Raw genomic sequence first — 16933 nt, forward strand, 5'->3', positions numbered from 1 at the left:
GCTCGATTTAGATTGCTGTTCAAAAACAAGATAGAAAGCAGAAGAAAAGGAAGACCGTTGATAACCCATTAATCTTAAGTTTAATAAATAGTATACAGTATATTTGACAAGTTTGCATTCCCTTTTGTCTCAAATGTTCGCACACCTTTCATAATTTATACAAATATACATTTTTTATTTAATACTGCTCTTCCCAAACTACATTACAAAAAGTATAATATGTATATGGTAGTTTGTTGTCTTTCTTTTCCTATCCTTTTCTCCCCAATTTGGAATTTCCAATGCGCTCTTAAGTCCATGTGGTGACGGAGGTCAAATCTCAGTTGCCTCCGCGTCTGAGACCTTCAATCCATGCATCCACTATGGCATCCATGCACAAATCACCACGTGCCCCACAGAGAGCGAGATCCACATTATAGTGACCACAAGGAGGTTACCCCATGTGACTTTACGGTCCCTAGCAACCAGACCAATTTGGTTGCTTAGGAGACCTGGCTGGAGTCACTCAGCACGCCCTGGATTCGAACTTGCAACTCCAGGGGTGGTAGTCATATATATGTATGTGTGTGTGTGTCTATATATGTATGCATATAAATTGTTTAACAATATTGCCTTAGTCTTTTACTATTACCAGATGGCCCAGACACAGACACTACAAGAGTGCAAATTGAATGAAATCCCAAATGCAGTTTATTGTGCTACTCCAATACCAATCAATAATTACCTGGGAAAAAAAAAGTGGTACACAATGCGGGACTTTTAATTGTAAAGAAGCCCGAAATACAGATGGGACTCTTAATTTGAAATGTCTGCACTCCCAGTTGTGAGCTCACTGAATCAGCTAAGAAAGTAAATCTGATTCAAACTTCTAACCTAAGCTCCTGAGTTCAAACCTTCAGTTCTTTTTGGATGATTCATGAAAAAGATCAGTTTAAAAGAATAATTTGGTCTAGACCTTCTCGCGCTGGCTTTGTTGTTGTGTGCGGTGCAGCGAGCTCGTCATCACAACATAATGGATGAAAAGCGGCTCGAGACACACTGGTGCGTGCTCTATAGATGTATTCAATAACTTACAAGATGATATCTGATGAAACTGCATATGACTGTCGCCAATGGCGAAAAGGTTTTTAATTATAGTCACAATAAATTATTTTAGTCGCAGTCTCGAGCCCTGAGAAATAAACATAATCTATTGCCAAGGGACAACCAAGGACATAACCAATTGTTCACAACTAGGGGGACTGAATGTAAAAATGTAACAATATGCTTTTGAAAAAACACATGGATCAACCACTTATCGGAATATTGTCTCCATCTATGTTATAGCAGTTACAGTTCTGGGGACAATATGGAGATTTTTATTTAATCTTCTCTCTTCTTTTTCCTGGACAACTTTTTTTTTTTTTTTCGTGTAATGAAAACCTATGCATGGGATTCCGAGCATAATTCACTTTGACTCTGCTCATGACCTTGTGGTTTCCCTGCATAACTGCACTATGACCAAAGCTCACAGTAGGAGTTTGGACATTTACCTCAGCTTTTTTACAACAAGTGACCTGCTGACATGTAACTCTATAATATGACTTGACCATATGTTCATCCCTCTTGAATAACACTTCGGCCTACCTTTACACAAAACAAACAGGGGCATTTCAAATGATTTACAAGCATTTTTAATGGTATTACACTCTATGAATTTACTCTAGCCTTACAGTTCATATGATTTTTCATATAGCGTTTATACCCATATAACGTTGGGTTTTATGGGACTTGATAAGATCATAACAATAAGTGAATGTGATGCGTGCTTGAAAATAGTTTGTAATTAAATGCTGAGATTAGGCGCTCGGTAAAACGTTACCTTAGTAGCTTCACCTCTCACTTAAACAAGGGGTAATAGAAAACATGTGGAGCAAAACAGTGATAAACTCTCCAGCTGTAGTATCTGTGGACTGACTGGGACATCTGGTGTTTTAAGTAAGACTGGATAATGTTCCTTTGACACAGAAGAGAGCGAACAAGGATTTGCGAGCATGAGAGATGGGATAACCATTGATAATTGATTACAGGATGCATGACATCAGGCTGAAAATTGCTATGCTAATCCGTGTATCTCCTTTCATGTTTGTCATCCTCTGACAAATGTCTTCACAGAAGATTTAGGAAGAGTGAACGCATATCAGAACTGGAAAATAACTTAACAATGCTTATATACGTCAGCGTTATCAAGAATAGTCCACTTAAAGGAAAAGGATCATGAGGTGAATTGAAAGTCTTATTTGATAAAGTTAAATGTGAAATGTTTAGAGGAGTTCTTTTGGTGAACTAAATAATGTGGGGGATGGAAAAACAGCTTTCTTCTGACAAGGACCTGTCACCCTGAAAATAAATATTTATTTTTCTTTTACGTTTATGCTTCATTCATAAACAAAAGCAAATAGTAGATATTGTTATGCTTAAGGCCCCGGTTCCATCCAAGTTGTCTGCAGTGTATTCTCATAAAGCTACTCTGAGAACATGTGCAAGTTACAAAAGTGACAAAGTGGACAAATGACAAAGTGTCGGTATTGAGAGATCCATAGCACTTGAGGAGATAAGCCTGTACTGAGAGGCATCTCGCAGTTGCTGTTTGTTTTGGCTATATGGATTGACCCTGCGACATGAACTCTATCCTGTTCCTGAATTGAGGGAAGAGGTCACAGACAAAATAACAAAGGGTCTAAAAGCTCTTGACAACTGGCCCGCTTTGGCAGGACATTGTGTGATTGCACTCTGAACACAATGCCCTAATAGTCAATCTTTCCTACATTGTTTTGATTAAAAAATATCTATTGATGCAATATTGATGGATGATAATTTATTCTAATGATAATTTGAAGTTTGGTATATTTAAATCAATAAATCACTTCTCTTCAAAACTGCTTACAAATGAAAAAAATAAGAATTAAAAATCAGGAAAATCCTTGGGCACTTGCAGAGCTTTACTGCCCTTTGCTTGAGGAAGTTTACAGAAGAGATTTACAATATGTGACAATGGACCTCATTCATGAAACTCCCGTAAATATACGGGTCGTGAATCGATAATTTAAGAAACAATTATTTTAGTTTTCTGTGATTAATCATGATTAAATAATGGTACATGATGTATTACAACAAATCATCATAATTACAAATATTTACTTTACTTTCTCTCATAGAACTTGAAAGAAATTGGTTAGTCATCATTTAATGGATTTATTTAAATATATACATGTTAAAATGTTCAGGTTTTTTTATAGAGTTAATTAGACACATTTGACATGTATAAAGTACATGTGTACATGCTATAAAATCAGTGGACATGTTGCAATTACAATTTAGGCAAAATCTTCTGGTGTTTTCCAGAGGATTTTTTAAATGACAGGATCTAATGGGCAGATTAAATTCATATCAAACTTTACTGGCAAAATAAACTTAAGTGTACATTGCCAATACATTACAAGACACTGTACATTCAGACATAAAACCTATTGAATGCATATTAACACATATTAAATTGAAGTTTAATTTGCTGAAGCTTAAAATCTCAAAAAATATTATTTCTCTCGCTGCCATTCAGTCTCTACAAGTACAACTGGCTGCAGCTCACTGAACGTCCAGGTCGTTCTGGACTCTATTGTGCACACGCTGGGTCTCATTTGGGTGGTTTTGCTTTTGAAACTGATTCAGACGACAGTAGTTGAACGTTTACAGGTATGACAGTAGATATAGCAATTTGCTCGTATCACTCATACGCCTGGTTCACCACTTGCGGGTGAAGTCTTCATTCTCTGTACAGTAAATCAGATCCTGTGTTTATTATACCTGGGACATGCGTGGTGTGGAACGAGTAAGCGTGCACTGCTCCACAAAATCACTTTCCTTTCTGTGTTAGGATGTGCAGTTGGTTCGAGTGTGTACCTCCTGAAAATTATATATATTTCAATGTTAGTCACAGAATATTCTCCTATTGTGTGAAGTTTCAGGAAGTAAAAAATCATGTTAAATCGCAGAAATTAAATTAGGAATAATTTGCACATAAATATGTCCTTCATGAACACTTTTCTCTGCATTCACAAATGCTTTGTACATCTTAGATTTCTTAGTTAAATGTGTGTTTCAGTTAAGTGTATCAACAGCATCATATCTTCACTTCTTCCCTATTTCACTACTTCCATTGCAACTGGATGCATCTCCAGAGAAATTAGTAGAATGCCAGAAGAAGGTCTTTGAACTAAACACTGCAAGCTAATAATAAAGTTTTACAAGCCATACGACTGTGTGCAGGCTTTTTTCTATATTGTTTTCCATTGTATTGTGTCAGCACCTGCCTGTGACATGTTTATTTATAGGTTTAACAGCATTAGCATTAACCATGCATTGTCAACTGAATGCGATTTATCAATGACTACACTGGATTATAAAACCTAAATTATACAGCTCATATCAAATGAAGAAACAGTCCAACAAGTCTCTGTCCAACATGGTTTAACACAAACCACGGCTTTCCACAAATTTTTACCCCATTCCACTCCACTTCTGCTGGAAAAAAACAAAAACAAAAACAAAAACCGATATAACCTCAATGAAGCAGAGTTAGGAATAAACTATACTTTGAAGAAATACATGCAAGCATCAAAGAAATGTTAAATGGTATATGGTTTTTTATTCCTATTTTATGTTATTTTTTAAGGTTATTATTATATATTTTTTTATTACTTATTTAATTTAACTTCCATCAACATGTTTTCATGGCAGTTTGCCTGAAAGAACACAAAACATTTGGATGTCATAACGCATGATTTAGGCCTAAACATGGTAGGGAGTAGGTGTAAATTTTGTTTGTACCAACATTTTTAAAATACGGAAAGTTTCGTGAATCCAATAATTTAAGTCAGAATGGCTTTACAATGATTTAAACAAAAATCCATTCTGCTCGTGTTTCATGAATAAGGTCCTTTAATTATATTTCCAACTGATAACAATCATATATCTACAGTCAATTAGCTTTAATCAAGAGCAATCAACTGCTTTCTCTTCGTCCCTGTCTTTTCACCTCACAAAATAAAGTTGTGGTAGCTGTCTATCTGAGGTGTGGCATGGGAGCTGACCTATGAGTCAAATGTGCTTTGAGAGTCACCTGAGGGACTCCTGCAGCTGATGAGCACCTTGCATTAGCATAACTAATTCTCTCCATATGGAGTACAGGCTTGACCGAAAATAGAGCTGTTTGTCGGGTGATATGATTATTATTAAATCAAACTGTTCTATAATTGCCTTCATATTTTGATCACTGACAATTTCACAATAGGTTGTGAATAGAATTGATAATAAATGGCATGTTTTGTGTGGGACGACTGCTTCCATACTCTTTATGTAGACTATAAATCCACAAACAAGCTGCATTCCTTAACTATTAACTAGAACTGCTGTTTGTATAAATCAGTAAAACAGCTCTTCAAATATGGAAAAAATTATAAAAGCGAGCAACAGGATAACACTAATTTATGATGCATCCATCCCATAATAATCAACAAAGCTGTCAAGTTTACACAGTTTTGTCTTGCCACTCTCACTCTCTACATTGCAATTGAGTGGAGTGACAATGGGTATTGTGCATTGGTCCTAAAGCTTCTTTTTGTGTGTCAGGTGATGTTTCTTGAATGACTGAATTTCTAATACGCAAATAACTAATCTGATTCATAATTGCATTCATGCAGACGAAGGACATGTCTGTGATTGGCTACAATGCTCAATGCTGCAAAATCTTTGTAGTAAATAGACCATTTAATGCATATAGAGTAGACCTAAATGGAATACTGCAATTGGCCCTTTCATGATTATTTATATATAGCAGCTGTATTTGTAATCTTGATTATTTATTCAATTGTGCAGCTATCTGTTAGCATGAAGTGCAAAAATGAAATCAGGGTATTCCACAAACATAATCTTTTATCACATTAGAAATATATTCAAACTCAGAATGCAGAAAACTTCCTTGTGGTGGAGATCTTGCTTGGTTATTGTATTCAGTTAAGTACTGGCAGGTGTCTCAAGAGGCTTTTCTTTTCTGCACAATTCAATAGCGATGAGAATAGGGACAGTAAGGGGAGGTAATTGACTGAATGTAATGATCGCTTATACAAATTGTGCGCAAATTACAAGAAGGATGAAGCATATGCTTAGAAGTGATCTGCACCGCAATGTCAATAATGCCTTAAAGGTACAGTCTGTAATTGCTGAAGCCAGCTTTCTTTAACTAGGTTTCAATCCAAGGGTTTTTTTTTTTTGCAACAAATGATGTAGCGCATCAAAAAGTTTACCGATATAGCTGATGGAAATGCAAATTATCGCTAAAACACAACAAGTGTCGGCATTAACATTTTCTGTTTAACTCTAGCACATAAACTATGTTGATACTTCAAATGTTGTGAAAAACTGGTTTGGAAACACTTTTTGTTGAGAAAATATTTGGCATTAATGCAAAAATATGGTGTCACGTGACAGAATTTACCCCAATCATAAGCCTGTGTTAATCATGACAACAAGGTATATATCCTTAAAAGGCAATTTATTGTGTGTGAAGCATTAATCCCACTGTTATGGATTGGTCTTAATGGCATACCTGCACAGATCCGATGCTGCAAACACATCTGCGTCATGACAATTCCAGGAGTGCCAAAACAAATATCTCGTGTCATGCACCTGTCATCGACAAGTGCACGGAGAACAAATGAATGGTCACTCTTTGCGATTAATTTAATTGTGGTAGTCATTCATTTATTTATTAATTTTATTAATTAATTTTAGACTATTAATTTATTAATAGTCATTCATGTTTATGTTGCTTTTCCACACAATTCAAAATAATAGACGGCAGTCATGGAATTAGCCCCAAAAAAAAAAAACATAATTTCTATCCACAAAAATAAATAAACAATACTAGGAGAAAAGCTTCAGTGTGCTTTTTGGAACACTAACATAGCCCAATTCTATAAAATTATTGTTTAGCTTGTGAAAAAAAAAAAAAAAATGCTGGCAAAAGTCTCTGTATTAAATTAAATAAATTACCAAACGAAGAAAACAAATACATTAAAGTTAAAAAAATCAATTACCAAAAAAATACAAATAATAATAATAATAATAATAATAATATATATATATATATATATATATATATATATATATATATATATATATATATATATATATATATATATATATATATATATATATATATTTGTTAGGCCTATATAGTTTAAATTAGCTTTAAAGTAAGCTGAATGACATTCTCAGAATTTTCTACACTTCTTTCAAGACTATAAACTATCAGAACTATTTGTCCAATGCAGAGATAGTTCACTCTCAGAAAACTAGCTTTTGAACATTTTGAAACTTTTAAATATTTTAAATCTAACCCTATTTAACTCTGATCGCATTTGCTGAGCTTCTTCAGACAATGTAAATTGCAGTATGACGCTAAAATAAATTTTAGATGACAATCAAGTTCAGTTGGTTGTTAAACGTTGCTGGACAAATATGCAGTTGTGATGGCAATGCTTTAGATTAGATGATTGTTAAAAATAGCCTATTAAATATCAGGAATGTATCATATGTAAACCCTGATAATACACTGCATCAATTTTTCTTTAATAACTGTGCACACAGCACATACACATCGATGAATGGTCCTAATACTCAGATCGAATGTTTCACCCACTACTTGGTGCAGGTTGCCAGCTTGAACAGAGCTATGACGATTCGCTTTCGGGTCGGAACCGGTGGCAACCTGTGTTAGGCGCAACATCAGGACCAATATTACAGTCCTATCAGAAGGGCAACTGGGAGGTGAAACGTACACAATTAGCGATATACATTACACACATTTCTGTATGGAAATGGCTTAAGCAGGGCTCCATTCTGTGAATAAAATGGTACCAAATGTGACCAAAAATTATTGATTGCAACAATAATTTAAAATCTAATCTCCATTGGCAACAGTCGGGTTGTGTGCGTTCATATGCGTTTTCGTCAGATATCATCTTGCGTTATTGAATACATCTTTAGGGCACGCTTTTCATCCATTCTGGTGTGGTGACGAGTAGGGCTGGGAATTGATTTTAAAAAGATCGTTACCGAGGCGTTGGGAATCGAGAATCGATTCGAAACGTTGGAATTGACTCCAAAGCTGGTGAGCTTTGAGTCAACTTCCCAGTTCACATCAATAAATCTGTATGTTAAAGTCTAAATGATCAATGTGCTGCACTTATAAAAGCAAGACTTGAAAGTTTCTCTACTCGTTCTTGACATTTTTACAGTATTTTAAAACCTTTTGCATATATATTTTTAATTAGCTTACATTTTACACAATTTTACATTAAAATTATATAAATAATAAAAATAATTAATAATTTAAAAACAAAAATGTTAAATACATGTTAGAAATGTATATATATATATATATATATATATATATATATATATATACATACACAGTACATACACACACATACATAAAATATATTTTTATATTGTATGAAATAAACAATTTTTTTTATAAAACTGAAGTGTGTATTGTTTGGCATTTTATTCATAGTACAAAAGGTAGTGGACATTTACTGTACATTCTAATTTAAACAACTTTCTAAACAAGAACTCATGAGTAGTAACAAACAATTTCATTAAAAGTTAGATGGTGCTTTTCAGTACTTCTTGCCAAAACAGGCTTATCTACTCATAATTCCCTAAAATGTATCTCATGGGATTGAAGCATCATGGCAATATGTGCATATATGCCCAGATTTAATTTTAGAATGGACCTATTAATAGTAAATAATAAATAAATAATGTCATTCATGCCATTATAAACAGCGCAAAGAACGCTTTGTAATGAGCTATTTATTATGAGATTTAACTTTGCCTCCTGTTTTATCGAATCGAATAAATGAGGCTGGAATCGACTCTTGGAATCGAGTCCAATGATTATATCTTGTTGCTGAAAAGCTATCTAAATTGAGCAATTCTGAGATTTGGCAATAAAAAAACCATCATTTGGCTCTTTAATGTTCCAGTTTAGGAGCCAATGGCTCCTAAGTCATTTTTTTGTCTGGAGCGAGGCAGAGGTTACCGAAGCATATTGAAAAGGCTCGAGGAATTCACTATATGTAACAGCCTGCCTGTTAAACAAATTCTGAATTGTTCCTCTAATGAAATTTATGTAAAACAGTCACTAAATTACACTGAATAATAACTTATCTGAGTGCAAGTGAATTCTCCAGATGAGTGTGAGGGCTGAATTGTGCAATTTTCTCCAAAGGCTAATGCAATTTACTGAAATGTTTTTATTTCTTTAGCCAGCCTCTCCTGCCTCAAACGAATCAGTGGAGTTGATCAGTGACATATGTTGCAAAGCGGTCATATTTCCACACTCTGCCAGTGCGTTTTCATCCATTTACTAGTGCTGATGTTTTTCATTACTTACATCTAAACTTCGCTCTTGTGCCTGCCGAGGAGCTGGACGTTTTGTTTATTTTATGTGTAAACAGACAGTTTGTATCAAGTACACAGATGTTAAGTAAGCTCCACGTCTAACTTGGAACATGGCACCTTTTAAACCAATGCTGCTGAGCAGACACATAAAAATGTGTGTTTTAAATGAAAGGATTGTGTGTTTATCTGGAAAATGCTGATCCAAGTTTGGGTTTACAAGCATCCTTGTGGATTTAAGCTGAAACAGAATTTCTGTGGGTGTGTCAGTGAGCCTATTGACTGTGTGTGGCCTAACGTGGTCTTCCTCACAGCGATTTAAGCTCTCTTGTTGATATCTACAGTTATCTGCATAATACTTTGGTGATATGAGTGGAAGAAAGCCAAGGTCATCTCGAGGATATGATGAGACCACAGAGACAAAGAGAAAAGCAGAAAAAACAAACAGCAGGAAAGAAAGTTGGAAGAGACAGAAAGCAAAACAATGGGAGGGAATAACAACGGACTAAAGTGGAGAGAAATGTTGCAGTGGATAACAGTACAAACAAAAGGAACAAGACCGCCATGAAAGCAATCGAATAAAGAAAGCTACAAAGCATAATGAGAGAGCAGCAATGTTCAGAATGGAACACTAGCTTCTATTTACTGAATACAGCACAGTATACAGCCAAGCTTTTTTTTTTTTTTTTTTTTTAAATAATACGGAAAACATTCGGCAATGTTACAAAATAAACATTTAAAAAAATAGTCTGCTACAATGTTGTCACAAAAATTTTTTACATTTGGCAGTGCAATCAAATAATATGTAAGAGATTTTTAAAATCAAGGTAGTATTTTTGTTCCAGTTCATCTGTCACACTGGAAAACAGGCAAATGTACCAAGTCATCTGGTTAATTTATGCATACAAAATTTAGCATACTGTGCACTGTATACTATATCAATAGTAAAAGTAGCATTGTATTTAAAACATAAGCTGAGTTTGGAATGGCACACTACCAATAAATCTATTAACGACAGTATTAGTAAAAGTATGCTGCTCATTTTTGGAATAGTTTGTAGATCATCAGATTTCAATGCATGCAGAAAATGTCCATATACTGACCATAGCATACATGTTATTGTATATACTGCAACAATAGAAAAAGATGTATTGTAGAATGATATTTCAAACTGTTTTAAACTTGTAACTTCGGCAAATTTAGAATGCAGTATCAGAAATGTACTTATATATTTATATATTTATTATTATTAAGGGACAATATTTTCTCCCTGGATTTTATCTTCAGTTGCATTTTTTTCCTTATGAGAGCATTTTATTTTATTTTTATAACCAAATAAAAAACACACAATCTGTAATTCTCTTATGGAAAATATTTAAAATCAATACACTGAGTAATTTGGATGTTTTACTAAATTAATAAAGATTTAATGTTACTAAATTGAATCTGCATTAATTTAGTGTGGAGCGGAGGGGGGCGGGGCCGGGTCGGAATATCGCGCGCCCGGTCCCCAATCGGCCTGATGAGGCGGCCGGTGACGATGGTTCGAGAGAGAGAGAATTACGGGCATGTCCGTCATGTGTGTGTTTATGTTTGTGTGTTTTGGTTTTGAGTTTCATTAAATTATGATTTATGTTGACAAGCCGGTTCTCGCCTCCTCCTTGCCCATCATTAACTGTATTACACTTGCATTTTATGAAATAACTTGTATAAATATTTATACCATAAAGTACTTGTAGATACATATCAAATATTACAAATAAAATACAAAATCAAAACATGGCAAATGTTTTCCCATATATTTTGAAGTTGCATTGTGCATTGTTGTCAATTTGGGCACCATTTTTGAACAAAAACCTCTTCAATTTCTGACCCTCTCAGTAGGTCATCTGGATATTCTATGCATGCATGGTAGTATGCTATTCTGAACATAGCTTGATTGTTGGAGAAAACAGAAATCAATGAAAAGATAATAAAGGATGTGTGGTTTTTGGATATTCCTGTTGTAAGGCCTCAGTGACCATGTGAGGGGCCATGAAGTGAAACTAGAGGGGGGCGTTGTAGAAACAGGTCTGTTATTCCTGGATCTTTTAATACACTGTTTACACTGGCACTCATAAAATATAGACTCAAAGGCAGCCACCCATCAGTACCCAAATGCATATGGCTTACAAGCTGTGCAGAGGAACTGAGGCAAGTCTGTCAGTCTCTTTCTCTTCCTTCGCAAAAAAAAGTATTTTTTTAAGAATGGCAGTTAAACATTTGGCACAATGACATCATTGCTTTCTTCTAAAAGTTTTCTTGAACAACCCCCATTTTTCTTTGCCTGTGCCAACCCCGCTCCCTCCATCTGAGACTGCTTCTGGTGCTTATATCACACAGGATGAAAGAAAGGAGGGCTAGGTGGTAAAATCCCTTAATGGGGAGGCTTAGTTGTTACATATACAGCATCAGAAAGAGTAGATCAAAACAGATAGGGGCCATTACGGCGCTAACGTGCTAACCTCGGAAACAAAGCATTCCCTTCTGCTAGAATTTAAAGAGCCCTTAGAGTACCCTCCATGCTTACAGCCTTACTGATTTATAGAGGAAAAACATGCAATGTGTATAACTTTCCAAAACTTGGCGAGGCCAGTCACACTCTGAGAAGTTAGCGGAATCAGCAGAGGCACATTTTGACCCATCACATTATCAAGCATTTTGTGAGATGTTTACAGGTTTTGGTTATGTATATTGTTTCAAGAACTGACAATAAACAGAAACCCTAATGACTGATGTTTGTTAAAATTTTCTGTAAGTCTCTAAATTATTAATGTAAATTGGTTACTGGTTGCATTATAAACATAAGCCCTGAAGTCACTCTGTTAAGTGACAGATACTGTACAGCATGAAGGTTGTGTGTCCTGCTCAGTCTGTAATTTGTGTCTGTCAGTGATGCAAAATGAAAGACCTTTCCACAACATAACAGCATGTAACACAGGCCACACATTGGGATGTAACTGTGAGTGTGCCTTTGATTGCATAACTGACCTACTCTCCAGCGGCACATTGCTGCCCAGGACCCAGCTGTCCTGCAGCGGCACTGACTCTGGTGTGGTTTGCAGTTCGGCGGGGAGGGCGGCCGGAGGGGCCGGGCTCACGTTCCTGCGGCTGCTCAGAGTGTTGTGGTTCAGTGCCGTCACCAACGGCTGCTGCTTGTGTGGGGGCGGAGCTGGTGGCAGCGTGGATTGGCCCTGCTGGTGCTGATTGGATGGTTGCTCTGCAGAAAGAGAGACACGGAACTGGGTTAACTAATGACAAGGCAACACGGTAATTCTGTGAAGATGTAGGCAGTTGTCTTTGGTAATTAATAGTGGCAGTTAGACAAATGTGTCTGGATGAATTTGCTTTTGCCCACCAGCTGTCTGACTGCTGACTATATGATGAGCTGATGACTGTGATAACTACACCTATGCATGCAGCAGTACATATATAAGCATATGATTGAAACAATAAAAAAATCCACTTTTGAATGTATTGGGGACCCTAGCGGCACTAATCTGCCATAATTGCAGGAAATGCACCCTTGGGTTTGCTGGCAATTGCAGTGCATTAACGAGAAGTGTATGAAACAGCAGTGTTTTGAACAGTGGAGAGAGTAAGTGGAGCTTCATTATCCGACCTTAAGACTGCGTTTCAGATCTGATTACCACAGTTGCAGCACAAATGACCCATCTGCCCTGCAGCCAGTTAACAATGCTAAACTTCATAAAAAAAATTCCATTACAGACCATTCTCTCTAAATCTCAAAGAAGGTTCATTTTACTGTACTGCTGTACACTGCTTTTTGGCATTGCCAATGAAAAATTAACCACCACAGTGTTCTGTCACTATAGAGTTTATTTCACCATTTCACCATCAACTGAATCTAGGGGCTCAAATGGGGCTCTCCACAGGCCCAGCAGGACCACGGAGAGATCCCACGAGGGAATGAGGCATGGCTTAGGAGGGAACCTGATGATCAGGTCATGCTTCCCCAAGGACTTACCGTCCACCACGTCATGGTGTGCTGCTATTGCGGCCATAAACACCTTCAAGGTGGAGGGGGACAGCCACCCCTCCAGCAGGAAGGAAAGCACCGAACCAACTGCGCATCTCTGGGGGGTCTTCACCTCGAGAAAAAACACCAATTTGCGAAAAAACATCACTTCAAGGCATACAGCGGCCTCATAGAGGGAGCTCTGGCCTGAGTGATCGTGTCTACCACCGGCGTTGGTAGGCCACTTAGATCTTCTGCGTCCCATCAAGGGGCCAGACGTGGAGATTCCAGAGGTCCTCCCTTAGGGGAACTCGCCAGGGAGGTTATGTCACAAGGAGTGTGAGTTCCAAGAACCAAGCCAGGGTGGGCCAGTACGGCGCCACAAGGATGACCTGTTCCTTGTCCTCCCTGACCTCGCACAAAGTCTGTGCAAGCAGGCTCACTGGGGGGAATGCATACTTGCACAGCCCCCAGGGCCAGCTGTGCGCCAGCACATCTGTACCAAGGGGAGCCTCAGTCAGAGAGTACCAGAGCAGGCAGTGGGAGGATTCCCGGGAAGCAAACAGGTCTACCTGTGCTTCGCCGAATCAACTCCAAATCAGCTGGACCACATGTACGGTTAAGGGCTACCGGGATATGTGTGGCCCACAATGACTTCAGTTGCTGCTGACTCCAGAGGAGGAGACGTCGGGTGAGTTGCCACATGCGATGCGATTGTACAAGAGGCGTGCAATCATGGAGAAAGAGTCTAACTCCATCCCGAGAAAAGAGATGCTCTGAACCGGGAAGAGCTTGCTCTTTTCCCAGTTGACCTGAAGCCCCAAGCAGCTGAGGTGCCTGAGCACCAGGTCCCTGTGTGCACACAACAGGTCTCGAGAGTGAGCTAGAATCTGCCAGTCGTTGAGATAATTGAGGATGCGGATATCCACTTCCCTTAGCGGGGCATGGGCTGCCTCTGCGATTTTCCTAAAGATGCAAGGCAACAGGAACAGACCGAAGGGGAGGACCTTATACTGATATGCCCGGCCCTTGAAAGCGAACCACAGAAAGGGTCTGTGCAGAAGTAAAACCAAGACATGGAGGTACGCATCCTTCAGGTCTACCGCAACGAACCAATCATGATGCCGAACGCATAACAAAATGCACGGAACGGAAATCTATGCAGGGCCCTGTTCAGCACTTGCAGGTCCAAGATTGGCCACAACCCAACGCCTTTCTTTGGCATGATGAAGTAGGAGCTGTAAAACCCCTTCTTAATCTCGGTTGGAGGGACCGGCTCTATCGCTTCCTTCTGCAGAAGGGTTGCGATCTCCACATGCACGGCAGGAACGCGGGCAGTGCTGGGCAAACTGAATTGCATAGCCGAGTTGGATCGTCCTGGCCAGCCAGCGTGACAGGTTGGAGAGTGCTAGCCACGTCTCCAAACTCCGAACACCAAGGGGAAGATCGCGATATGTGACCAGACGTGGTGCGGGACATTGAACCGCGCTGGGGCAGGATGTGTTTAATGGCCTCCGTCTGTTTCTTCACTACTGAGAACTGCTGGCAAGTCCTCAATGGTGTCGCAGAATAGGCCGATCTGGGAGATGAGATCATTGAGGAAGTGGACCTTGTTGGCATCCTTTATCTAAACCAGATTAAGCCATAGGTGGTACTCCTGGACCACCAAGGTGGATATTGCCTGCCTGAGTGCCCTGGGCTGAGAGCTTCAGACTGGGCAGCCACACTCTAAGCTGGAAGCCCATTCAAGTCCTCAGCATCCGACTGCGCCAACCTGCTCTCCGATGCTGTGATCAAGAGCTCATCCTGCTCATGAGCTCCTAAAGAGACATTAAACTCACCCCGTCTCATCCCAGAACTCAGCCGGGTCAAACGAGCGTACTGGGGAATGGGAGGTCCGTGGGGGATTACCCGGTGGAACCACTCCCTTTGGGGTCCTCAAATCATCCCCAGCGCTAAACAACCCGACCTCGTCCATGTAAATTGCCATGGTCATGATCTTGCAGTGCGAACACAAACCAAACACTGCCTCAACATAACATCAGAGGCAGAGAGATAGCGACCGCATCCAGGAACTACACACAGATGAAAAGACATCTTTAAAAAGACTCTGCAAGAATATATACTCTTTTAGCTGTCGAAGCGCCCACTGGCATACTCTACGTTAATCGTGCAAAGGGGGAGAAAGCCACTGAAATGTGCCATATATCCAACAGCATATGCTTCTCGTTATGAGGTGAAAGGAACGGCAGTTGAACTTGCTGCTCAACACCACTCGGCTCCGAAGAAAAAATCTGAATGAGTGGCTGCGAGCCAGCTCCTTTTATAAACGTATGTCCGGGGGAGTAGCATGCACATTCCACTCGCAAATTCACATTGGTCTTTTCTCAAAGATCAGAGGTGTTTGGGGCTCACAAGTGCAACACCTAGTGTCACTACATCTACACAACTTTGAGAGAGAGACAAATAGGGATCCACAGTAAAGTGCTGTGGTTTCAGTATGTAAGAGATATATGAAAGAACATTCAAATAAAGGCTACTACTGACAATTACATACATCTTAAGATTCTTTTAGAACTTTTTCATATGAGTGGTGACTTACAGTATAGCATATTCACATAAAGTTTTGTGCTTGAGCTTTTATAACAAATGGGCATGTGGTAAGATTTTAGGCTTGGCTGCAACAGAAAGTTTATGTATAAAAACAATGTCAGCACTAGAATGGTCAGCAGTGTTGCAAGCATATCCCTTTCCTGGACACATACAGAAGTAGTTGTATTTATGTATTAATGAGGGACAGAGAGCTTGAACTGGGGCCGTTGTCAATTTTTGCTACGAGAGCTCCCGTGAAACCTCAAACACTCTTTTAATCACAGAAATTTGAGTGGAGATGTGACTGTACACAATGCAACATCGAAACACTTCAAATCATACATTTTATAGCCTCTGGCTATTCTTGCATGGCTGGCTGGAGTCAAATGAAATAAAAATAAATGAAGTGTGGGAGGAGACGATCAACAATCTGACACACTCAGCATTTTCAGCAATTGCTCACCTTATCTCTATTTAATATCAGGGGATACATAATGCATTTAGGTAGACAGTTCACTTGTGCGCGCGCACACACACACACACACACACACACACACACACACACACACACACAAAGAACAACAAACTTGGGGGATTTGGGAGAGGGACTCTGTCTAAGACAGCTCATTTATACGTCTCCATTTCAATGCCATATGTTTGCAACACAGGTGCTATTCCACTGCGTGGTTGGACATTTGTAAAGCAGCAGGCCCTGTTAGTCCCATCACATCTCTCTCCCTAGGGACTCCATTTACAGACCATTTACATGCCTAGCAACACTGACTCAAGCCCCATCAGTGACCTTCAGGCCTGACCCTT

The 16933-nt window shown here is 38.7% G+C and overlaps 1 protein-coding gene across 6 annotated transcripts in view; it reads right to left on the reverse strand.

Annotated features, from left to right (window-relative positions):
• Window positions 1-16933, reverse strand: part of LOC127651383 (teneurin-3-like) — a 348816-nt gene that overhangs the window by 114565 nt on the left and 217318 nt on the right. For all 6 annotated transcript variants that reach the window (XM_052137168.1, XM_052137167.1, XM_052137166.1 and 3 more), the window contains one exon: window positions 12535-12763. In XM_052137168.1, the coding sequence (XP_051993128.1) occupies window positions 12535-12763 (229 nt within the window). The remainder of the gene's footprint in view (window positions 1-12534; window positions 12764-16933) is intronic.

The sequence above is a fragment of the Xyrauchen texanus genome, chromosome 11 (genome assembly GCF_025860055.1).
Source record: "Xyrauchen texanus isolate HMW12.3.18 chromosome 11, RBS_HiC_50CHRs, whole genome shotgun sequence".
Lineage (NCBI taxonomy): Eukaryota > Metazoa > Chordata > Actinopteri > Cypriniformes > Catostomidae > Xyrauchen > Xyrauchen texanus.